Source organism: Diplotaxodon limnothrissa, linkage group LG9, assembly GCF_057381915.1.
Source record: "Diplotaxodon limnothrissa isolate DT_005_m linkage group LG9, D_limnothrissa_male_GT1.1, whole genome shotgun sequence".
In the NCBI taxonomy this organism is placed as follows: domain Eukaryota; kingdom Metazoa; phylum Chordata; class Actinopteri; order Cichliformes; family Cichlidae; genus Diplotaxodon; species Diplotaxodon limnothrissa.
In genome coordinates this window covers 35,755,257-35,779,604 of record NC_140604.1, presented here as the reverse complement: position 1 = coordinate 35,779,604, position 24,348 = coordinate 35,755,257, and the positions used below count along the sequence as shown (strand labels likewise).

Genomic DNA, 24,348 nt, shown 5'->3' with positions numbered 1-24,348 from the left:
CCTCTGACCCCGAACGACCTTGTCCCAGACCGTCGTGGGCCGAGGCGATGAAGCTGATGCAGAACTCGGCCTTCCTCAGCACCCTGCTCAACTTCAGCAAGGTCACAAACACACACACACACACACACACACACACACACACGCGCACACACACACACACACACACACACACACACACACACACATGCACACACACACACACACACACACTGGTATTATTATACTTGTTCCAGCTGCAGCATAAACCTGAGTTTGAATGAGTCCTCATGTTCATGAAGCTTCACTCTTTTGAAGAAGTGACAGATGGACACACGCTGACCTCACACACTCAGATGTGTGTGTGTGTGTGTCTGTGTGTGTGTGTGTCTGTGTCTGTGTGTGTGTGTGTGTGTGTTTGTGTGTGTGTGTGTGTCTGTGTGTGTGTCAGGGGGAAACTCCCCTCTCATGTTCTCATCACCTGCTGTCTCTCTCCGTGTGTCACATACCTGCTAAGCTGTGGATCTCTGAGGTCGGCGCGCCGCCTGGAGAACCTCGGAGCGTCAGCTGATCCACCCGTCTGCTCTCTGTCATTATAAAGTCCTGCTTTATGTTTATGTTTATATTATCATAAGATTCTGTTTACTTTGACATGATTGTGATAAAACATAAAGACAGGAAATGCAGCAAGAAGCCAAACAGACATCCCGCTGCAGTAAAATGATTCTAAGTTGGTAGATCTGCACTGAGAGCAGATTTCATGAACGCATGAACTGAGGTGATGTTTGACGTCTCGGTGCTGCAGGACTCCATCACAGAGGAGGTGGTGGAGCTGCTCGCTCCTTACCTCCACATGGACGACTACAACATGGAGACGGCCAAGAGGATCTGTGGAAACGTGGCGGGGCTCTGCTCCTGGACTCAGGCCATGGTCGACTTCTTCAGCATCAACAAGGAGGTTCTTCCTCTGAAGGTGAACGCAGAGCTGTCAGTATCCATGAGAGCAGGAGCCAGCCTGACACAGGCGCTCATTATAGTGTGTGTGTGTGTGCGCGCAGGCTAACCTGGCCATGCAGGAGGCCCGTCTGCTGGTGGCTCAGGCTGAACTCACTAAGGCTCAGGAACAGCTGGATGCTAAACAGCTGGAGCTGGACGCGGTGCAGGTAAAGTGTGTTTGTGTTCCCGCTCTCAGACTGTCGTCTTTAATAAAGACTGAACTGAAGTCAGTCAAATCTCTAATCATGAGGCAGTTTCCTGTTTCACTGTCACTGCAGGTTTTCGACTCTCTTCAGTTTTATTTGGGTTCAAAGTCTTGTAGAGTTTCTGTGCACAGCAGCATTTCAGCCTTCCTCTGTTTTGGTGGTTAAACAGCAGCCGTAACAAGAAATGAGGGAAAATACAAACTTCGTGGTCACTGGTTTGTTGATTTTATGGTTTATTGAGTATTGAACCTTTTGAGAATCATGACCATCTGTAGTTCAGCAGTTTGCTATCAGTTAAATCTGTCTTTGTGAAACTCGCTCAGTCATTTGGACACTTTAGGTTTTCATCTCCACTCATTTGGCTCTCTCTTCTTTTTGCACTGATAACATTTTAATCGATTATTATGTTTAAAGTTTGGTAAATGTGTCTGATCTGGACCTTCAGGCGCTTTACGACGCTGCCATGAAGGAGAAGCAGGACCTGGAGGATGACGCCCAGGCCTGCCGCCGGAAGATGGCCAACGCTCGCGCTCTGATCGACGGCCTGGGAGGAGAAAAGGTCAGCTTCTACCTTCCATCCATCTAACGGTTCATTGGTCCATCGTTCCTTCATCTCACACCTCGTCTTGTTGTGCCTCAGGTCCGTTGGACCGACAGCAGCGCGGGGTTTCAGACTCAGATCAAACACCTGGTGGGGGACGTCCTTCTGGCCACAGGCTTCCTGTCCTACGCCGGCCCCTTTAACCAGGAGTACCGCAGCCTGCTGCTGACGCTGTGGAGGAAAGAGATGGAGGAGAAGCTCCTCCCCTTCAGTCCCGTAAGATGTCACAGCTGAACGTTTATACAGAGAATCCACAGACAGTAGGGGTGTGTCCCAGAGACACAGATACCTGCAGCTCAGACAAAGCAGCCATATTATTGGTCAGATGATGAAACACATCACAGCCGCCTTGTTTCTGTTGGTTCTTAAACACGAGGAACCAAACCCTGCTGAACGAGCTCGTTCTGACCTGCTGATGATGTAACTCCGTTTCTCCTGCAGGAGCTGAACGTGATTGGTCTGCTGGTGGACAACGCCACAGTGAGCGAGTGGAACCTGCAGGGTTTACCCAGCGACGACCTGTCCATCCAGAACGGCATCGTGGTGACGAAGGCGTCCCGCTACCCGCTGCTGATAGACCCCCAGGGCCAGGGCAAGACCTGGATCCAGAACAGAGAGCGAGACCAGCAGCTGCAGGTGAGAGCGTCAGCACGTGACTCAAAGTCCGAGCGCTTCACTGACTGTTCGTGATTTTCTTCTTCTGTGGCTCAGGTGACGTCTTTGAACCACAAATACTTCCGTTCCCACCTGGAGGACAGCCTGTCTCTTGGGCGCCCCCTGCTGCTGGAGGACGTTGGTGAGGAACTGGACCCTGTCCTGGACAACATACTGGACAAAAACTACATCAAGTCTGGCTCCACTTACAAGGTAAAACAGCTGATCTGGACCGGAGGCTAAACGAGGAAGAAGACACAGTAACGGATGTTTCTCCTCCTCCTGCAGGTGAAGGTTGGAGACAAGGAGGTGGATGTAATGAAGGGCTTCACGCTCTACATCACCACCAAGATGGCCAACCCAGCATACAGCCCTGAGGTCAGCGCCAGGACGGCCGTGGTGGACTTCACCGTCACTCAGAGAGGCCTGGAGGACCAGCTGCTGGGACGGGTCATCCTGCTGGAGAAGCAGGTCACTCCACCCGCCAGTTATCCAATCAGTGACGTAGTTAATGAGTTAGCTAGTTACATTTCCTACGGTATGTTTGAAGGCCATTGTAGCGCTCGGCACGTCCACATTAAGATGTTTTACACCACACACTCATGCTGTCTGCTTTATGTTGGTGGGAACGTCTGAACCCACGTGTCCGTCCAACATCTCAGCGGAGGCCAAACAGGCCATGAACAAAGATAACGTTTCTGTGCACTGAACTGAAGGTGGATTAAATATGTCTGCCCTCATTTTGAAATGATTCCCGTCTTCTGATGAAGGAGATGGAGGCAGAGCGAGTGAAGCTCCTGGAGGAGGTGACGTCCAACAAGAGGAAGATGCAGGAGCTGGAGGACAGCCTGCTGTTCAGGCTCACCAGCACACAGGGCTCGCTGGTGGAGGACCAGTCTCTGATCGAGGTGCTGAGCGTCACCAAGATCACCGCTCAGGAGGTACCAGCTGCTCCTTCACTGCTTCTCCTTAATTCAATTCAATTCAATTCAATTCAATTTTATTTATATAGCGCCAAATCACAACAAAAGTCACCTCAAGGCACTTCATAGATACAGAGAAAAACCCAACAATCATATGACCCCTTATGAGCAGCACTTTGGTGACAGTGGGAAGGAAAAACTCCCTTTTAACAGGAAGAAACCTCCAGCAGAACCAGGCTCAGGGAGGGGCGGGGCCATCTGCTGCGACCGGTTGGGGTGAGAGAAGGAAGACGGGATAAAAGTTATTGTCTGATGCATGTTTGTAATGTTCATCGAGGAAAACATTTAAAAATCATCAGCTGCACTCTATTAACGTCCAAGGATAAAAGTCTGCAGCTGGAATGTGAAGAATAAATCCGCTGTAAGGGTCACAAAATGGGGGGGGGGGGGGGGGGGCGCCCCCTAGGGGAGGCGCAGAGCCCTTGCGGGGGGGCACAGTATGAATAAAATTAAATAAATGTTATAAATAAAATAAATGAATTAAAAAAAAGTGGGAGCAGCGCTGGGCTCTTCAAATCAAAGACGAACAGTATCCCACATTCTTGATTTTTAGTTCACAAACACTTGTTGTAATGACTAACTACTCCTGACATGTTGGAGATGTTTGCTCTTTATACAGTAAAGTTACAGTGAGATACAAATAACATCAGGCTGATCCTGCCACGATTTGTTCCCCCGGTTCAAATCACAGACAAAAAGTATCCCACAGCTGTAGGTCCTGTCTGAGTCCTTTTATCTTCCAGGTAAGTGAGAAGCTGACGGTTGCCGCGGAGACAGAGGTGAAGATTAACCAGGCCAGGGAGGAGTACCGGCCAGTGGCCACCAGGGGGAGCATCCTCTACTTCCTGATTGTGGAGATGTCGCTGGTGAACGTCATGTACCAGACGTCGCTGTGGCAGTTCCTCGGGCTTTTTGATTCGTCCATGCAGAACTCGGCCAGGTCGCAGGTCACCTCCAAACGCATTAGCAACATCATCAGCTTCCTCACTTACCAGGTGCTCCTCATCAGCGCACACCTCAGGGCTGTCCTTTCTTTCCTGTAACGTGCACTCGAGTGGAGGTTCAGGATGTTTGTCTGTCCCTCAGGTGTACCGTTACACAGCCAGAGGTCTGTATGAGGAACACAAGCTGCTCTTCACTCTGCTGTTGGCTCTAAAGATTGACCTGCAGGCCCGAATCATCTCGCACGTGGAGGTGCTCACCTTCATCAAAGGTTACCTTCTCCTCCTCCTTTCTTCTCCTGCATCCTCCAGAGTCCTTTGAGAGTGAAAGTTGTTTCTCTCTCGGTGTAGGTGGAGCCTCTCTGGACCTGAACTCTGTAGAATCGAAGCCACGGCGCTGGATCCTGGACCAGACCTGGCTGAACCTGGTGCAGCTGTCCAGCCTGCCTGCGTTCTTCCAGATTCTGAACCAGGTGAACCAGAACGAGCGCGCCTGGAAAGCGTGGTTCGACCATCCAGCGCCAGAAGACGCCCCGCTGCCCGATGGCTACGAGGAGAAGCTCGACACCTTCCGGAAGCTTCTGCTCATCCGGAGCTGGTGCCCCGACCGGACCATCGCTCAGGTCTGACTGCTGATTTGATCTGACAGAGCAGACTGGTTAATGTGGAGGCTAACAGCTGATGGTTGCAGGCGCGGCGCTACATCTCAGATTCTCTGGGCCAACAGTACGCCGAAGGCACGGTCCTGGACTTGGACACCATGTTGGCAGAGAGCAACAACCGAACGCCGATGGTGTGTCTGCTGTCGATGGGCTCCGACCCGACTGAGAACATCGAGAGATTAGCCAAGAATAAGGTGAGGGCGAGTAGTGAAAGGGCGGAGGTGAACGATGATGTAATAAAAAGGAAAAACATCGGAAACTACCGAAATAATTAATACTAAGTACGAATAATATAGTCATAAATCCTATTGAAGCAAACGATCGGATATTTACTTTAAACCTAAAGAGTGCAGATGACCGGGGTACACAAGAAAATACAGAAATAATTTTTGTGTATTTATAGAAAAATTGCTGAAAGTACAGGAGCAAAAGCAAATTAAGGAAAAATACTGATTTATTTTGTTAAAGCCTAGATTTGATTTTTTTTGCTGCAGGGGGCGCCGTGCCATCCCATCTCCATGGGTCAGGGCCAAGAGGTTCACGCTCGCAGGCTATTGGCCAACAGCATGCTGGACGGCGGCTGGCTCCTCCTCCAGAACTGCCACCTGGGACTGGACTTCCTGGATGAGCTGCTGGAGACGGTCACATCAGCCGTGCCGGAGAGCGTGCACAAAGATTTCCGAGTGTGGCTGACGACCGACGTGCACCCCAGGTAACAATGACGAGGTCTGAGGTCCTGCTTTAAGTCCTGGCGGCTCCTCTGCAGGTTTACTTTACGGCACATTTAGTCTCAGCTTAAACCAGCAGAGCTGCTTGACTGTGTTTGTGTTTGTGAGCAGGTTCCCCATCACCTTCCTTCAGTCCTCCATCAAGTTCACCAATGAACCTCCTCTTGGTAGGAGACGTGATCCTGATGAACTCGTGAATTTTTATTGATCCTTCGCTGTCTTTCACTTTCCCACTTATTTTATTTTATCTGTCGGCATCAGGCATGAAAGCCGGTCTGAAGAGGACTTTTAATGGTGTCACTCAGGACCAGCTAGAGATCAGCAACCTGCCTCAGTGGAAGCCTCTGCTGTACGCTGTGGCCTTCCTCCACACCACCGTGCAGGTATCTGCCAACACCCACACGATCAGATTCATAAATCCACCGTTTCTTTGTGGAAAACAGCTCCTGTAAGATCATTCTGATGTTATCATTTCTCCTTCTTCTTCTTTATCCCATCAGGAGCGTCGTAAGTTCGGTCCGCTCGGCTGGAACATCCCCTACGAGTTCAACCAGGCAGATTTTACCTCCAGCATCCAGTTTGTGCAGAACCACCTGGACAACCTGGACGTGAAGAGAGGCGTGAACTGGAGCTGTCTGCGCTACATGCTCGGTCAGTCTCTTTAAACCTGCTCTGTTCTTTCCACTGTAACGTTTCATATATCAGATTATGAGAGAAACCTCAAACCCTCCAGGTATCCAGAAATCTTCCTGACTCTTTCTTCACGTCTGCTCTCCAGGTGAAGTCCAGTATGGCGGTCGGGTGACGGATGACTTGGACAAACGGCTCCTCAACACGTTCACGCGTGTCTGGTTCAGTGAGAGCACCTTCAGTGAAGCTTTCTGCTTCTTTAAGGGCTACAGCATCCCTGCCAAGGCCAAGAGCATCCAGGAGGTCCTGCAGCACATCGAGGGGCTGCCGCTGGTCGACTCACCGGAGGTCCGAGCACGCTCAGAGACGGGACGCGTCCACACTGAGGCAGTACTAGCCCAGTCACATGTCACATTTCTCCTGTTTACAGGTGTTTGGACTCCACCCCAACGCTGACATCACCTACCAGACCAACCTGGCGAATGACACGCTCAGCACCATAATCAACATCCAACCGAAGGACACCGGAGGCGGGGCCGGGGAGACCAGGGAGGCCAGTGTGCAGAGACTAGCCAATGAGATGCTGGAGAAGCTGCCACCTGACTACATCCCACACGAGGTGTTTGTTTAGCACCAACCCAAAACTCGACGAAGAACACAATCCCACCAATCAGCCGCCAGCTAGCTTAGCTTAGCATGAATACTGGAAACAGCTGAGCTGCTGTGTAAGCAACAAGCTGCCAAGTTAAAAACAAAAATGTGCTCATGTTCAAAGCAGCTTTGTTAGGCTCAAGAAACACATGCAGCTCTGTGCAGCTCAAACAAACAGTGTGCTAATACACGAGTGTCAGAGATGCAGGTGAGCAGATTTGTGTACGTTTGGACCGAGCCGGGGTAACTGTTTCCTGTCTCTAATGTTTATGCTAAGCTAATATTATTGATCTTTGACAGGAAGTGAAAAAGAATGCAGAGATAAATGTGACAATAAAGCACAGTGTGGTTGTACTCTAGAGCCCGGCTGCTAACCCCGACCGTCGCCCAGTGAATGATGGAAACGAGTGAATAGATTTCAGACAGCAGATTTGTCAGCGTCTGATTCTTTTAGATGAATTCAGACTTTAAATCATCAGCAGAATCTGGCATCTCTGAACCATCAAACACGAACACGTTCATGAGTCCTCTGGAGAAACATGACGTCTCTGTGTGTTTTGAAGGTCAAAGGTCAACTCCAGAAGATGGGTCCTCTTCAGCCAATGAACATCTTCCTCCGACAGGAGTTGGACCGAATGCAGCGTGTCATCAGCAGCGTACGGAGCACGCTCACTGACCTCAGACTGGCCATCGATGGTCAGTCACACGCACACACACACACACACACACACACACACACACACACACACACACACACACACACACGCGTTCACTGACGCTCGATGTGACTCGTGTTTCCGCCGTTGCAGGGACCATCATCATGTCTGAAGACCTGCGCGACGCCCTCGACAGCATGTTCGATGCTCGGATCCCGCGCCTGTGGCTGAGGCTCAGCTGGCCGTCGGCCACGCTCGGCTTCTGGTTCAGCGAGCTGCTGGAGAGGAACCAGCAGCTCAGCGCGTGGATCAGCGCCGGCCGGCCCAACCAGTTCTGGCTCACCGGCTTCTTCAACCCGCAGGTTGGTTCGTTGTTCCGGAAATCTGGAGTTTTGGAATTCTTCAGTTTTCTTTGAATGTTTTTTGTTTCTTTAGGGTTTCCTGACCGCCATGCGCCAGGAGACGACACGCTCCAACCTGTCCAGGGGCTGGGCCTTGGACACGGTCACCCTTAGCAACGATGTCACCAAGATGATGAGGGAGGACATCTCAGCTCCGCCCCCTGAAGATGTGGGTGGAGTCTATATCTATGGCCTCTTTCTGGATGGAGCGGGATGGGACAGACGTGGCGCCAAACTCGTTGAGGCTCCGCCCAAAGTTTGTCTTTTTAAAATCAGTGTTTTTTTACTTAAATTAAAATAATAAACTGAAGCTTTAAAAAACTTCAGCGTTCAAAAGTCCATGTTTTACTGTTTCTGTATTTTTTTGTAAATTAACATAAAAACATTTTAAGAGTTTTTAAAAGATTCATCTAATGAAAAATTATGAATTTTTAATTGATTCAGAAACTAAATCTAAACTAAAGTTTAGGAACTAAATGAAATCAAAGTATTTTTGTTTTTGCTCAGTAATAATAAGTTTGTCTCGGCCCCTCAGGTCCTCTTCACCCCCCTCCCTGTGGTCCACGTCTTCGCCGTCAGCTCAGCCAACATGGCCGACAGTAAGCGTCCCCCTGGCGGCGGGGGGGCGGTCAGCCTGTACTCGTGTCCCGTCTACAAGAAGCCTCGACGCACCGACCTGAACTTCATCTTCTCCCTGCAGCTGAGGAGCCTGCAGCCGCCCGAGCACTGGACGCTGCGAGGCGCCGCGCTGCTCTGCGACTGCAAGTGATCCAAACGTTGTTGTTCCACAGACACGGACAGACACTCACCGTGGGGCTCTGCTGCGTCTCACTCAGACCTCCCCACAGTTTCAGTTTGAGCTTTTTTATTCTGATGTTCTGATAGTTTCCATTTTTCTTCAGCACCAAACATGTTTGTAGGTTTTTAGTCTGTTAAATTTATGAAAATCAAAATGTTTCCACCTCTTCTCTCTGCAAGTCTCTAATAATAATAATAATAATAATAATAATAATAATAATAATAATAATAATAATAGTAACATTAATGATTTTGTATGTGACCTCACACAGTAAAGCTGATGTGAGGATCATCACAGTTTTGGTGATTGTCGAACTTAATGCATAAAATAATAATTTGTTTTAATTAAAAAACTTTCCATCTGTCATTTCCTGAGTGTTTCAAAATAAAAGTCCTGTCTTTCATGTTTTGAATGTGAGGCTGTTCCTGTGATGCCTTCAAATCTGGTTCAGTCTGCAGTTTTTTACAGTTCAGAGCCAAAGTGACTCAAACATTTACTTAAAAGAGGTTTTTGTTCGTCTGGGTTTTCCTGCTCAGCAGCGCTAAACAGGCAAAACACACAAACAGAAAGAAACAGGAAAATATGTGTTTCTTTGAACAACGCAGCAGCAAAATGAAAGACCAGGATTTATTTTTTAATGATTGGCAAAAACATTAAATGATCATGTTTATTTTCACATAAATGTTCCATCGGTCCTTCTTTTAGAAGAAGTTTAGAAATTAAAAATACTAATAACACAGCAGGAAAAAGCCGACAGCACGAGTCCTGAAAGGCTTAAAGAGAAAATAAACGCACAAAGAATGAAACAAAAAGGCACAAAACCTCAAAACAAGAGTGAATTAAATCTGACCGACACACAAAGATGCTAAAAGCCCCAAACATGAACCTGTGAGGTCACTAATGTCTATGTGTGTGTGGGTGTACACGTTTACATGTCTTTGTGGGGACCAACATGCCCGTCCCCACAAGTTTGAAGACATTTTTGGGACTCAGGATGTGGTTTTAGTGTCAGGGACAGTCGGGTCAGGGTTAGGCATTCAGTCTTAATGGTTAGAGTAAAAGGCTGAGGAGAGCATGATGTCAAATAGATGTCCCCACAAGGATATGAAAACACAACCGTGTGTGTGTGTGTTACTGTGAATTTGTGAGACAAGTGAAGATTTCAGAATCAGTGAATCACCAATCACTTCCTGTTGGTGAAGAAGAGCAGACTCTTCTTCAGCCACAGAAATGAAGAAGCTTTTATTTTGACGAGCTCAGCCACGAGCAGAGGCGACCCTGCAGAGGTGAAGGTCACAGTCAGAATCAGCGCCAGAGAACCGCACGAGGACGGCCTCACTGGTCACGGCTGAGTTCACTATGTGATGGTAACAAGCTGATTATTACAGAACAGGAAACACACGTCTGCTCATCAAACACCAGCTGCTGCTGCTTTTATCAGTCTGACAACAAAACCTCACAAGAAAGAAGTTTGTGTGAGTTTGCAGCGTTCCTCTAAACTGAAAACTGAAACAGACTGAAAATGGGAGCATGCAGCCGCACTCGAGAGTCAGGCAGCTTAAATGTGTTTGTCTTCATCTGTAGTTACTGTTGTGATATTTTGATACCATGGTAGCATTTACAGGATATTGTTTTGTAGTGATTTAATGATTTGAAAACTGTTACTCAATAAGGCCCATTTACTAGTTGTTTTTCTCTTTCTCTCTGACCCATGTATTGATGTGTAAGAATCACAGGCTGGTACCCCAAGGTCGAAAATACCACAGAGACAAGACCACTTCCTTACTCCCATCCTCCCTTCCTTATCTTTTAGAAAAGAGCTTGTTAAAAAGCCAGGTGGTTTGTTTCAGAATTCACTAATGAAAGAACTCTGTATTCTATGTCTAGGAGTGTATTTTGCTGGGATGATCATAAATTGTAGCTGAACTGATAAACTACACAAAGGATACTTCTTTGCTCAGAAGGCAGGAAGACGTTTCCTTATTTGGTCTGTACCGGTTTGAACTGAGAACCTGCTGACACACGAACCTTTTTTCCTCTATATAAACTGTTTTGTACTGAATAAACCTTTGAGTTGATTGTGGGAGAGCAACCTGAAACAGTCTATGTGTCACTTTGTTCTCCTAACTGCTCCCGGCGCTGTAACTAACCCGCTGAACGGCATACTTGAGTGTTACTTTGAATAATTAGGGATCTTATAAGGAAAGGGAAAAACTCTGCTTATCGCTCACGCCACGGAGGAAACCCGGGACGGCAATTTCCTTCAATTTGGTGTCAGAAGTGGGATGCTGACGAAGGTAGGCACTCGTCTTTTATTTTATAAGACTGTGTTATGCCTTTCTCAGTGATCCATAAAAAAAACGGGATATGCTGATGCAAGTTTCACTTAGTGATCCAGAGAGATACACTGACGACTTCTTTAGTCCCCGAATAAGGTAAATTAAAAGCAGAAAGACACAGGAAGTTGCCTGTTGTATTGCGAGAAGTTGCTCGTTAAGTGAGAAGTTGCTCACCCAAACAAAAATTGCTAGCAATAAATTTAAAGTAACCTCAGCTGTGCCACAGCAAAATACTAACATAAATCCTTCAAAGCGTGTAAACCCCTCTGGAAATCACTGAACATGGGTCAGAATAATTCAAAGACCACAGACAGGTCCGATAAAAAAATCGAAATTATCTGTAAAACCAAAAAATAATAAAATAAAAAATATAAAGTTTCAAATAACGGCTCAGTACGCCTCCCACTTCCGGTCACGTGCAACGTGTCCGCGAATCGGTGAAGACTTCCATGATTACGTAACCAGAACATGCAGAAGTACTTACGTGACTGACTTTGTTTACAACTTAAAAACTGTAAGTTCAATGCATTCTAATTTATTTCCGGAGCCCTATCCCGAACGATTATCGCCAGAAAACAGGTCAGTAAAACCGAAGGCCAGTGCAGATACTACCACGAAAGCTAAAAGTGTTAAGATAATGTTGAATTTTGATGTTGAAGGCTCAGAGGAAAGTGAAAAATGATGTATGCAGGACCCGCTCCAGCACAGCAAGGAGATTTCAGAGGAAGGAAAGATAAGAGTAGAGATGTGTGTTTTTGCTGTGGAAAAATAGGACACTGGTTTCGTGAGTATCGATTTGCAGTCTCCGACAAAGCACGCCCGCCTCGACCACAGAACGCAGTACAAGTTCCGGCCACTAGGCGTCAGCGGAGCTCTTCCAGTCAAGGTAACTGGCAACAACGGGAGCACGCAATAATGGCTCCACATCTAAGCAGCCTTACAATCCACAAGGTAGACAAGCTAGAGGTGCAAATTTAGCTCAGTTTTCCAGCAGCCGCAGACACCCAGAGCAAAAATGAATTTGTGTATTTAATTTAACACAAAGTGTGAAATGTTTGCTGACACTGATAACAGCTTATGTTTTCTCTGCCCTATGCACATCATGGAGAAGGAACAGCCTCTGTGTCAGCTGGACGCCTCAGCAGAGAATGAACTCAACACCTTTTTTCTGGTATTCCACGCCAAAAAAAAACCAAACGTGTACAAATACAACAAGCCACACTTTTGTTTCTCTCACACTGTTCAACAACATGATAACTGCTCACACAAGTGAAGGTCAAACAGTGATTTTGTCACATAACTCAGACATAGGTTATGACATAACTACACCATGTCGACACATAGATCTACCTTATACCTTATATTGACTTTATGCCTTATATGCAACAAGCCAGTATATGTCAAGCAATATCCCATTTCCACCGAAAAAAACCTCAGCTCTAGATGTCATCATAGGAGATTTATTGACTACAGGAGTAGCAAAGCCCACACTCCTGTCAATCCTGTGCCAAAGCCTAACAAACCTGGCGTATGGCGTTTTACACAAGACTTAAGGCAAATTAATGCAGTCATTATGCCTCTGTCACCTTTTGTTCCAGACGTTCGCAGCATATTGACATTTATTCCGTCAACAGCCACACATTTTACTGTGGTGGATTTATGCTCTGCCTTTTCTTAGTGCCTGTGCATGAAGACACACAGCCGTTATTTGCATTCACACATAGAAATAAGCAGTACACTTGGACTTGTTTGCCCCAAGGCATGGTAGACAGCTCTGCTGCTTTCTCAATGGTGGTCCGTGCTACCCTGGACAGCTTCACTCCTCCAGGACTGCACCCTGATCCACACGTGGATGACCTCCTCCTCTGTGCTTCAGTGAGGAACTATGTCAAACTGCTACACACATGCTTCTCCAGCACCTCCAACAGACTGGCCACAAAGCATCAGCAAAGAAAATGCAGTACTGTCAGACTTCTGTTCAATATTTGGGATTTACACTGTCTCATGGAAAACGTTCCATGACTGCAGACAGGGTCAAAGCTGTGACCTCCGTCCCTCAGCCCACTACACAGAAGGAAATGCTGTCCTTCTTAGGCATGGTGAACTATTGCAGACAGTGGATACCAGACTGTTCTTTTCATGACCACATTCTGCGTGACTGTTGTGAACCTGCACAGGTGTACTGGCCCAAGAGCATGGCAGTGGCTACCGTCCAGTAGCCTTCTATTCAAGGTGCTGTCCGTGGTTGTTCAGGAATGCCGACCTGCCTGAGAGCAGTAGCAGTTTGCTCTATCATGATAAGGGACTGCGAGAAGCTCACACTCTCACATGACACTATTCTACACACCAATCACCAGGTCACGACCATTCTAGCAAACATAACTACACAACATATGCAAATCTCACTATAAAAGCGAGCAGCACACCCAATTCGCCAGCACATTTATTGATCCTATGCTGTGTTCTTCTGACCGACAGGATGGCTCAGACAGGCTTGACGATCATGACTGCATGACGCGTATACAGGAATCCACAGCTATTCAGTGGTGACATTGCCTGACATCATACTAGAGGCTCACTCATTACCATTTCACTCAGCACAAAAAGCAGAGCTCATGGCTTTAATACGCGCTTGTGAGTTACAGGTGGAGACAGCCGCTATGCGTTTGGCGTTGTACATGACTTTGGCACATTGTGGAGACAAGGAGGATTTAGATCTGCTGATGGAAAACCGATTGCTAATTCTGATCTTGTGCAAAGACTTTTGCAGGCTATACAGCTGCCATCGGCCATTGCAGTTGTAAAAACGAAAGGACACAGTACAGCTGACACAGACGAAGCAACAGGTAATGCCTTAGCAGACGTGACAGCCAAGGCTACAGCTGCATCACAGCCACAGCACCTCCACAGGAAGTATTATCTGTGCCCCTACAGCTGTCACTTGTTAAACTCCCAGACTATTTAGGAACAAATGTTGATTTAAAATTCATACAAGAGCAAGCCTCTGCATGTGATTACACCTATTGGGAGAATAATGACTGTACCTTAGATGACAGGGATGGCCTATACAAAAATGTTGAGGGTTTGATTGCCCTCCCATATTCCCTGATGCCAGTCCTTGTCCGACATTTTCACGTGTGAGTCATGTCGGACAAAGAGAGGGGTAATAGGGGCAATAAAATCAAGATTTGTAATTGAGAAAACATCACATGCAGTAAAAAGCATATTAGCAACTTGTTTAACATGTGCACGAACTAATGTAGGAAAACCAAAAGCAGAACATCAGCATTTACCACAACCAGATTTTCCATTTCATACATTACAAATTGATTTTACACACATGCCAGTACAAGGAAGCATCAAGTACTACCAGGATCAATTTAGTAAATGAGTAGAAGCTTATCCAACCTCAAAAGAAACTGCAGAAGTAGTCTGTCAAAAGTTGAGCAATGAAATAATACCCAGATTCGGAATACCTCACCAGATTAACAGTGATAGAGGATCTTCATTCACATTAGAAGTAATTCAAAAGTGTGCTAAAACTTTAATGACCTGGGTCAAATTACTTCCTCAAGTCCTCTGTGAGATTAGAATGACTCCATCTGCAGTAACCAAATTATCTCCATTTGAAATAAGATTATTTCCAACACCATGGTCAGCTTCCAGAGGGGCACCGCTATTAGAAGGTGATGTAGATATTGCATTGTCCGACTATGTCTACAATTTGGTAGAAACACTGAATAATAACTATCAGAAAGTTTGTCTCTCTCAGGCTCTCCCCTCCACAGTTCCACCAGTGGAGACCAGGAGATGCGTGTTGGAGAAGTTGCTAAAACCAAGGACACTCTGGGAGGCCGCGTTTTCCAGCCCCCAGGCTGTACTGGCAGTGACGAAGAACCAGCATCCTTACGGACGGACAACCTCAGTGGATTCATGCCAGCAGGGTTAAGACCAGCCCAATCGGACCATCTCAGGCGTCGGATCAAGCAGACGACATCTCAGGCGGGCCAGCGCCAGGAACAAGAACAAATAAACACACACGGGTAGATGACATCTCAGGCGAGCCAGCGCCTGGATCCAATTCACCTACACACACGCAACTACTGATTAACACACAACACCTGAAAGAGCCAAGGCTCAGAGCTCTTTGATCCTTCACGTGAACAAGAACAAGGTACTCAACATTCAGCAGGAACAGAAAGCCGAGAGTACCACATGATGTCTAATCTGATAAAGCCAGACTCATTTCATCCTGATAATGGAGAAAATGAAATGCCCATTGTCATCATACGACCCTTATTCAATGTCTCTCGAACCTGGGACCAGGCCAGGAGACGACTGAAGAACTGTTTTTCTTATATATTTTCTTATATATTTAGGTTATTTATCATATCTATCGCATTAACCTTAGGATTTTTCTTTGCTATTTTGTATTGTAAACTGCAACCATGTTCACATTTCTGCAGGTCATATTTTGCTGACGATACCTCATGCTCCATTTTGCAAGACACCTACTTAATGCACTCCTCACGTTCCCTAAAATCAGTAAATGACAACATAGACGCCACTAATAAACCATTTTATGCGCCCTCTAGAGCAGGAGTCAACTCCTGGTATGAAAATGCCAGAATAGCCGCTCGTGATTTAGGAAACAGTAACTGTTATGTCTGTTCAAAGGGTAACCCAGAACAGGTTATAGTAGGATACCCCATATCCGGTTTCCCCCTCACTGAGGGACTAGAGGAAATCGGCGGAGATAATGCTCTCCTTAAAGACACTTTACAGTTGACTCTGAGCCCTCTCGACTGCCTACTTAGACACACACACACACCAACTAACCCTGAGACTCCATTAGGCGAATTATTGAAGTTATCTACTGACACCGCAGGGACCTGCGCCCCAATGAAACGCCCTAAGAATAGGTTAAAACCCTCACTGCCCTTAGGACAGATCCCTTTCCATTTTAATACTAGTATGATATGTCTGCGCAGACTAAAGTTAACTGGCCCAGACACACACATAGATTATACAAAGGATAACTACACATTTTTCTCTGACTCCCCAGGTGCACGCTGTAATGAGACATGGCTAGCTGTCTCTGTGGCTGAAGTTGTATCATATCTGGAGGAACACACACACAGTTCAAGTTCGAGCGGAGAATCGATCATTGTTCCCCCAGAAGGTGTATTAAATGACACTGACTGGGGGGAGTTAGTTAAATCACACATGGTCACGCGCCTGACCAGACCAATCCCACATGGTTATTGGTTGTGCAATAATACCCTTAGATTAGCTTTACCTGTTAATTTGACCGGTACCTGTGGTCTAGTAACCGTTGATGTTTGCTGTACTTTCATTCCCAATAACACCGCCCCTAACGGTTCATTCACACAAGCTATGAATAGACTTGAAGCATTGAAGATAGAACTAAGAGCCAATACAGGTCACGGTCAGTGGCTACATAAGTGGCTACAGGACACGTTTGGAAAATGGAAGGAACTAATTGTAGCCGTTGTAACCGTTGCAGTATGTTTTCAATGATTATTGTCTGTTGTGTGATACCATGTATACGCTCTCAGGATTTTTGATATTAAGCTTGCTCGAAGGACCAGATTCATGATCTGTTTTACGTTTATGATTTGTCTTTAGATTATGTTATTACATTCTGTCTTTATACTATGTTATCATTTTATGATAAAAGGAGAGAACTGTTGTGATATTTTGATACCATGGTAGCATTTACAGGATATTGTTTTGTAGTGATTTAATGATTTGAAAACTGTTACTCAATAAGGCCCATTTACTAGTTGTTTTTCTCTTTCTCTCTGACCCATGTATTGATGTGTAAGAATCACAGGCTGGTACCCCAAGGTCGAAAATACCACAGAGACAAGACCACTTCCTTACTCCCATCCTCCCTTCCTTATCTTTTAGAAAAGAGCTTGTTAAAAAGCCAGGTGGTTTGTTTCAGAATTCACTAATGAAAGAACTCTGTATTCTATGTCTAGGAGTGTATTTTGCTGGGATGATCATAAATTGTAGCTGAGCTGATAAACTACACAAAGGATACTTCTTTGCTCAGAAGTCAGGAAGACGTTTCCTTATTTGGTCTGTACCGGTTTGAACTGAGAACCTGCTGACACACGAACCTTTTTTCCTCTATATAAACTGTTTTGTACTGAATAAACCTTTGAGTTGATTGTGGGAGAGCAACCTGAAACAGTCTATGTGTCACTTTGTTCTCCTAACTGCTCCCGGCGCTGTAACTAACCCGCTGAACGGCATACTTGAGTGTTACTTTGAATAATTAGGAATCTTATAAGGAAAGGGAAAAACTCTGCTTATCGCTCACGCCACGGAGGAAACCCGGGACGGCAATTTCCTTCAGTTACGTTTCATTGGCTGGAAATGTGCTAACTGGAATCCTTCATGAGTCCAGATGAACAAAAACAAGTGTTTACTGCTCCACGCTGCACGAGTCAAAATCACTCGGACGCGCCCACGTAGGCATTCCGCTAAAACCATGTGACCACCTTTAAACCTGTCGTGAATATGATTTTAGACTCTTCACTTTATTTTGAAAGAACACGTTTGCAGGAAGTGCGGCTGCTGCAGAAACTCTTCACTTTTCACTGGCTTTAATCTTGAAGGTTTCTCCAGATGTGGAACATTCATGCTAAACATTCAACATCTGACGAGCGTCTCCGTGTAAAACACTGACAAACTCAAACTTTATACGGTAACTGACAGATTTATTCCTCCATTTTCAGGCATTTCACAATGAACTTGGATTAGTTTGATGCTTTTATTCACGTTGGTGAATAAAACCAGCCAAGAGGCTGATTCCTGCAGAGGAGGAGGCAGAGTGGAGGAATCTGCAGGTCTCTAACACACAACCAGAGCTTCAATCATAACGAGCACATAATAAAACCATGATCCCCCCGATCGACTCTTTCAGCCTGTTTCCTCTGGATCCAACAGGATCTAACAAACCCCAGCTTCTGCTGGGACACTGGTCATCATGGGAGGAAAAAGATGGCTGCCGTGTTGCTGTTTCCTGTCTTACACCAGCGTTATACTTCCTGTATCTGTTTTCAATCAGAGGATGAACTTAAAGCTTTCAGTCTGCTCTACAACCCACCACCTATCCACACGTCTGCTAAGTGACTGGAAATCAGTAAAACTTCTACCAGACTTTAGTAAATGTTGCATTAAGATGAGCAGACAGATTTTAATCTCAGCATCGCAGATTTTTCAGGACACTGGAAGAGTTCCTGCCATGGATTTAGATGTTAGTGTTGTGTGGTGTAACAGTTGCTATCGTAATGCAGTGTATCACCACATGGCGGCGCCTCCTGTCTCACGACTGGTGTCACCCCCTTTTTTGTTCTTCTTCGCACTCCTCCTGTAATGGATGCTCCCGTGTGTACGCGGACTAGTGTGCTCTTCAGTAATGTGTGGTAGAGGTAGCACTTATTTTTGATATTGTAAATAAATGAGTACTTTTTGGAAAGTCAGAAGCTGTTGCTCATTCGCTATCCACCTGCACACCTCCGCGGCTGGCTTCATCTCCACCGCACGTTACAACTGGCGCCCGAACTTTTTCCCCTTGGACTTCAGACGATTTTTGCATCCCGCCGAGGATTCTTCTCTTCTAGCACGTGAACTGTCTCGGAAATCCCCCAAGTTTTGCGGACGCTCGGACGTTTTCTCCAGCCATGGCCGCAGCCTCAGCTCAGGTGGGACCCGACTAATTTCTGGATACCGCGGTGTGCCGCTGCTCTGCTTGGGAGAAAGAAAAAGAGAGAAGCTGACTCCGCGACGCGAATGGACTCCGTGGATTTGTTATTTGGACGTGCTGTTGGTTTCGTCTTCTAAGGATTAATTCTTCTGTGGAGAGCCTGGACATGAACATTTCTGCTGGCTTTCCATTCCCCTTTCCCTCTGCTGAGACTGACTGTAGCACATGTAAGTGAGAACTTGGCCGACTACAACCGTTGGTGCTGGTCTTCGGCTCAGTATAACGAAACGATTTAAAATTAATCTTTGCATTTTTGTCTTTCTAGTCTGATCTGACTCTTTTACTACTATATCAATAACTACACTGTGCCCTGGAGCGGCTTAATTTTTTTGAAATCACAATGGCACACTGCCCAGACGACTCTGACTCAGACATGGAACTTACCTCGTTACCTATGTGCCAGATAGTTGAAAATGTGACTCCTAGCCTTAGCCAACAAGTGGTGGAGTTAAGAACTGAGGTGAATAAGCTTAGTGATTGTTTACGTGACTCACTGAACATACAGCAGAGTTTACTAAGGCAGTGGGACCAACTCACAATGGGGAGCTCTCCCCCTCCTGCAGTCCCACAGTCTCCTGTTTTCCCAATGGCCACATCGACACCTCATGTTCCTGCGAGAGACAAAACTGAACCCACCAACAGTACCAATCCGTTCCTGCCCAGCAACCCATTTCAACCTACAAATCCTTTTCTCCCATCTCACTCACTTGAGCTCAGCAGCACTTCCAGAGTGATTGCGGCAGCTTTACATCACGCAAAACTGGAGCCTCCTGTGTATGCTGGGGACGGCAAAGTGCAACCTGAGGACTGGTTAAATGCAGTTGGCACATACAAAGCCTCATTGAACCTAACCGATGGGCAATTGCTAAACGAACTGCCACACTTTCTTGTAAAAGAGCCCGGGAAATGGTTCAAGGCATTGAGCTCCCACATCACATCATGGGCTCAATTCTGTCAACTGTTTAAGACAGTTTTTCTGCCCTCCGACAACCAAGAACGCATCCTGAGAGGAATTTTGGATCGTGTTCAGGCTCAGGACGAACCACTCCCAACCTTTGTTGCCCACATGTTGAGTGAGTTTGACAAACTGAAGAGTCCTCCACCTGAAAAAGACAGAATCGACCTAATTAGTAAACATGCTCTTGAAAAATACAGAGTTGCCCTGTATGGCGCTAATGTCACTTCTGTAATGGACCTGCTGCTACGTGCTCATGAGCTTCACTCAGTGCTTGGACCACAAAGACCACAGCCTGCTTTATGTAGCAAAGACAACTATAAGCCTGAACCTTACTGCTTCAAATGCTCTCAGCCAGGGTTCACCACACGCACCTGCCCAAACTGTAACACCCAACCTCATTTGCCACAACGAGCCTCGAACACCGCTAGGCATGGCCCAGTCCAGCCATTGCTGGCACCTGGCCCCTCTGACCCTGGCCATGAAAAGGTGGAATTAAGCAGCACCACATCCCAGCCACAATACAGGCAGTCGGGAAACTACAGGGGGGGGAGGACATTTCACAGAGGCCAACCTTCCCCCAGTTACTAACGGAGCCTCACACGCCCGATTCACTACAGGGTGGACACAGTCTTGGACACTTGGAAGACAATTTTTCACAAGTCCACTGGAATACCCCACTAAGAACGAAAGTGAACTTCAATGCTTCATCTGTGGATGCTACCCTCGACACGGGTGCTTCCCTCTCGGCTGTACGAACAGATCTCATTCAAGTAAATGACTCTCACCCTAGAAACACAAGTGAGTGGAATGGTCCTGCAGTTAACCTTGCCAATAATGCTCCCTGTATCCCTGACGGTGTTATTTGGCTCAATATTGGATTCATGAACAAGAACTTTTACCAGCGTTTTGCAATAATACCAGATTTGTCCTCTCCTTTCATTCTGGGAATGGATTTTATGGCAAGAGCTTCTGTTTCTATTCACATTCCCACTAGAACCGTCTACATTGAGGACATCCCCTGCCCACTCGCAGACGATGAAGAGGACCTTCAAAATGATTACTCACATTCACCTGGAACACTGATGTCTTTGGACTTGGTTCGCTCAGACTTAACAGCCAAACTGTCTGAAGCAAGTCTCTCAGAGAACAACAAGGATGCTTTACTCAATCTGCTCAGCAAGTTTAGCTCCTTGTTTGATGGTCAACTTGGTCGAACGGCTCTCACTGAGCACGCCATAGAGACTGGCAATGCAACACCTGTCAATCTCCCACCCTATCGCACGTCACCTGCTAAGAAACGTGTGATTGAAGAACAAGTACAACAAATGTTGAAGGACAACATCATTGAACCTTCCACAAGCCCTTGGGCAGCTCCTGTAGTCATTGTAAATAGAGCGGCCACGGAACCAAGGTTTTGTGTGGACTTTCGAGGGCTCAACCAAGTTACCCGAAAAGACTCTTATCCCCTGCCTCGTGTAGATGAGTCTTTGGACTTTCTGGCAAGAGGAAAGTTTGTCTCGACATTGGACTTAGCGCGAGGCTATTGGCAGGTTGCTGTAGCAGAGGACTCGAAGCCTAAAACTGCCTTCATCTCTCACTGCGGTCTCTTCCAGTTTCGGGTGCTGCCCTTTGGGCTCTGCAACGCACCTGCAACTTTTCAGAGACTCATGAACTCTGTGCTTGCTGGCCTCATTTACAAAACGTGCGCAGTCTACCTGGATGACATTGTTATCGCCTCACCTACCTTTGAACAGCACTTAGTGGATCTTGAGGAGGTGCTGGGCAGACTCCAGGCTGCTGGCTTGTCATTGAAGCTCAAAAAGTGCCAATTCTGCCTCGATGAATTCACCTTTCTCGGGTACCGCATCACATCATCAGGTGTTAAGCCCGATCCAGACAAAGTAAAGGCGGTTAAGGAGTTTGATACCCCAACCTCAGTGAAACACGTCCGTCAGTTCCTTGGCTTGACTGGCTATTATCGACGCTTCATTCAGAATTATGCCCGCCATGCCGAACCTCTTAACGCCATCACCAGAAAGGACAATGCTTTCCACTGGGACGACAGCTGTCGAAGGGCCATGGACACTTTGAAGGATCATGTCACATCAGCCCCGATCCTGTCATTTCCAGACTTCAACCGTCCCTTTTCCATTCACGCCGATGCATGTGACATTGGTCTTGGGGCAGTGTTGATGCAAAAGGATGACAAGGGTCGTGAGTACGTTGTGGCTTTTGCTAGTCGCTCCCTTCACAAAGCTGAACTCCCCTACTGCACTTCAGAGAAGGAGTGCCTCGCTGTGATATGGGCTCTGGAACACTTCCGCCCGTATGTTGAAGGTGTTCATGTTACTATCTTCACTGACCACAACAGTCTCAGGTGGCTCATGTCTCGTCAAAACCCAACGGGCCGACTCGCCCGCTGGTCACTTCGTTTGCAGGACTTTGATTTCACAATAGTGCACAAACCTGGTGCACAGAACAAAGTTCCCGACGCACTGTCACGCAACCCTTTGCCTCTGACCTGTGACAGGCCGACTGATCTTTTACCAGATCATGCTGTTATGGGCAGCCTGGACATTCGTACTCTGCCCCCCGTCATTCTGGCTGACCGTTCACAATTGAGACAGCTGCAGTTAGACGATCATGTCACAGGTCCACTCCTCAGAGACATTGAAGCAGACTCTCTGAACAGCTCGGACAATGCCACCTTGTTACAGTATGTTGTGTATGACTCTCTTTTGTATCACAGAGAACCCAAGTCCACATGTGCTTTGCACCCTTTGAAAGAGCTGAAACTGTTTGCCCCTACTTCCTTGAGAGGCACCTTGCTGGACTATTACCACGACCACCCCACAGCAGGTCACTTGGGTGTTTCTAAGACATTGGCTAGACTGCGTTTTAGGTTTTTCTGGCCCAAAATGGCAGCTGATGTGAAACACTATGTGATTTCATGCTCAGTGTGCCAACTCACCAAGCCAAGTCAAAAAAAAGCAGCCGGTCTTATGGTTCCCATTGTCCCCCAGAAACCCTGGGAGTATGTGGGTGTGGATTTTGTTGGGCCACTTCCCCGCACCCCCACTGGTAATGCTTATTTGATCGTGTTTGTTGACTATTTGACTAAATGGGTTGAAGCCAGTGCTGTCAAAGAAGCTACATCTCAGGTAGCAGCTGGTAAATTCGTCACTGACATTTTTGCTAGACATGGTACACCCACTTACCTGATTTCTGACAGAGGGTCTCCTTTTGTGAGTGAGCTTTTTGAACATGTTGTTTCTGCATTAGGCTCGGTGCACAGACTCACTACGGCATATCACCCTCAGACAAATGCTACTGAACGCGTCAACCGGACTCTGAAAACTGCAATCCGCGCTTATGTAGGTGATAAGCACACATCATGGGACAAGTTTCTCCCTCAGATTTGCTTTGCTCTGCGCACCGCCCCTCATGACAGTACAGGTTTGACTCCTGCCATGATGCTTTATGGTCGTGAGTTAGACACCCCGCTTGACCTTATCACTCAGCCTTCTACAGCAGGTGTTGATGAACCGGGTGTGCCTTACCCTGAGACTCTGAGAGCCTCCCTGCAGGAAGCTCACGACCACGCCAAAGCAGCTTTGGACTATAGCCATGACAGACAAAAACATTACTATGACTTGAGACATCGACATGCCACGTTTCGTGTTGGTGACCTTGTGAGAGTTAAGACACACCCCAGGTCAGATGCTCAGTCTAACTTTACTGCTAAACTTGCACCACTGTTTCAGGGACCATTGTGTGTATCTCAGAGACTCAGTGATGTTAATTACAGGCTCACTTGGGTGGACTCCGGTGTGGATGCAGGTGTTTATCATGTTGTGAACATGCAACCGTTCCATACCTGGGACTCTCTCACTTCCAAAGAACATTCTGTTTCATCGCCTGCCGAGAGAGAGACCGCAGAGGGTCTGAACTCTGACTCTCAGGCCCACCCTGGCCCCCCTGCAGACACTGACATTGGCTCTGAGCCATTCCCCTTTGATTTACCGGACATTGACTCTTCTTCTGGTGTGGGCGCTGTTCCAGAGAGTGTTTCACCCAGATCTGTCCAGCACCCAGCTGCTGGTGGACATTACAATCTCAGGCTCAGACGTTGCCCCAGAGTTACGTCTGGCTGGAGCAACAAAAGATGGACTAATGATTTTCACACAACCAGGCTTGATCTGAAGTGAAATGTTCTGGTTAAACCTGTTTGATGCTGTCTTGTTGCATTGCTACTTTGAGTCATGATATGTAGATGTTTCTGTTTGCTCTACTTAATCCAGTTTTATGGCTCTTTAGTGCGTTAAGGTTCATTCTTGGCATTTACTTTAAAAACAAAAAAAAGGAA

At 46.7% G+C, this 24,348-nt stretch overlaps 1 protein-coding gene across 1 annotated transcript in view; it reads left to right on the top strand.

Moving 5' to 3' along the window:
- dnah5l (dynein, axonemal, heavy chain 5 like) overlaps window positions 1-8,854 on the top strand; it is a 46,486-nt gene extending 37,632 nt beyond the window's left edge. Inside the window, exons 63-85 of the mRNA XM_085363134.1 lie at window positions 1-101; window positions 782-949; window positions 1,035-1,139; window positions 1,624-1,737; window positions 1,819-1,995; window positions 2,221-2,415; window positions 2,491-2,646; window positions 2,722-2,904; window positions 3,204-3,374; window positions 4,160-4,411; window positions 4,503-4,629; window positions 4,709-4,980; window positions 5,049-5,213; window positions 5,514-5,731; window positions 5,859-5,914; window positions 6,009-6,130; window positions 6,248-6,398; window positions 6,526-6,725; window positions 6,808-6,996; window positions 7,592-7,724; window positions 7,838-8,046; window positions 8,120-8,341; window positions 8,621-8,854. The exon at window positions 1-101 is cut by the window's left edge and continues 13 nt beyond it. Coding sequence (XP_085219260.1) covers window positions 1-101; window positions 782-949; window positions 1,035-1,139; window positions 1,624-1,737; window positions 1,819-1,995; window positions 2,221-2,415; window positions 2,491-2,646; window positions 2,722-2,904; window positions 3,204-3,374; window positions 4,160-4,411; window positions 4,503-4,629; window positions 4,709-4,980; window positions 5,049-5,213; window positions 5,514-5,731; window positions 5,859-5,914; window positions 6,009-6,130; window positions 6,248-6,398; window positions 6,526-6,725; window positions 6,808-6,996; window positions 7,592-7,724; window positions 7,838-8,046; window positions 8,120-8,341; window positions 8,621-8,854 — 3,920 coding nt within the window. The remainder of the gene's footprint in view (window positions 102-781; window positions 950-1,034; window positions 1,140-1,623; window positions 1,738-1,818; window positions 1,996-2,220; window positions 2,416-2,490; window positions 2,647-2,721; window positions 2,905-3,203; window positions 3,375-4,159; window positions 4,412-4,502; window positions 4,630-4,708; window positions 4,981-5,048; window positions 5,214-5,513; window positions 5,732-5,858; window positions 5,915-6,008; window positions 6,131-6,247; window positions 6,399-6,525; window positions 6,726-6,807; window positions 6,997-7,591; window positions 7,725-7,837; window positions 8,047-8,119; window positions 8,342-8,620) is intronic.
- The last annotated feature ends 15,494 nt before the right edge of the window (window positions 8,855-24,348 follow it).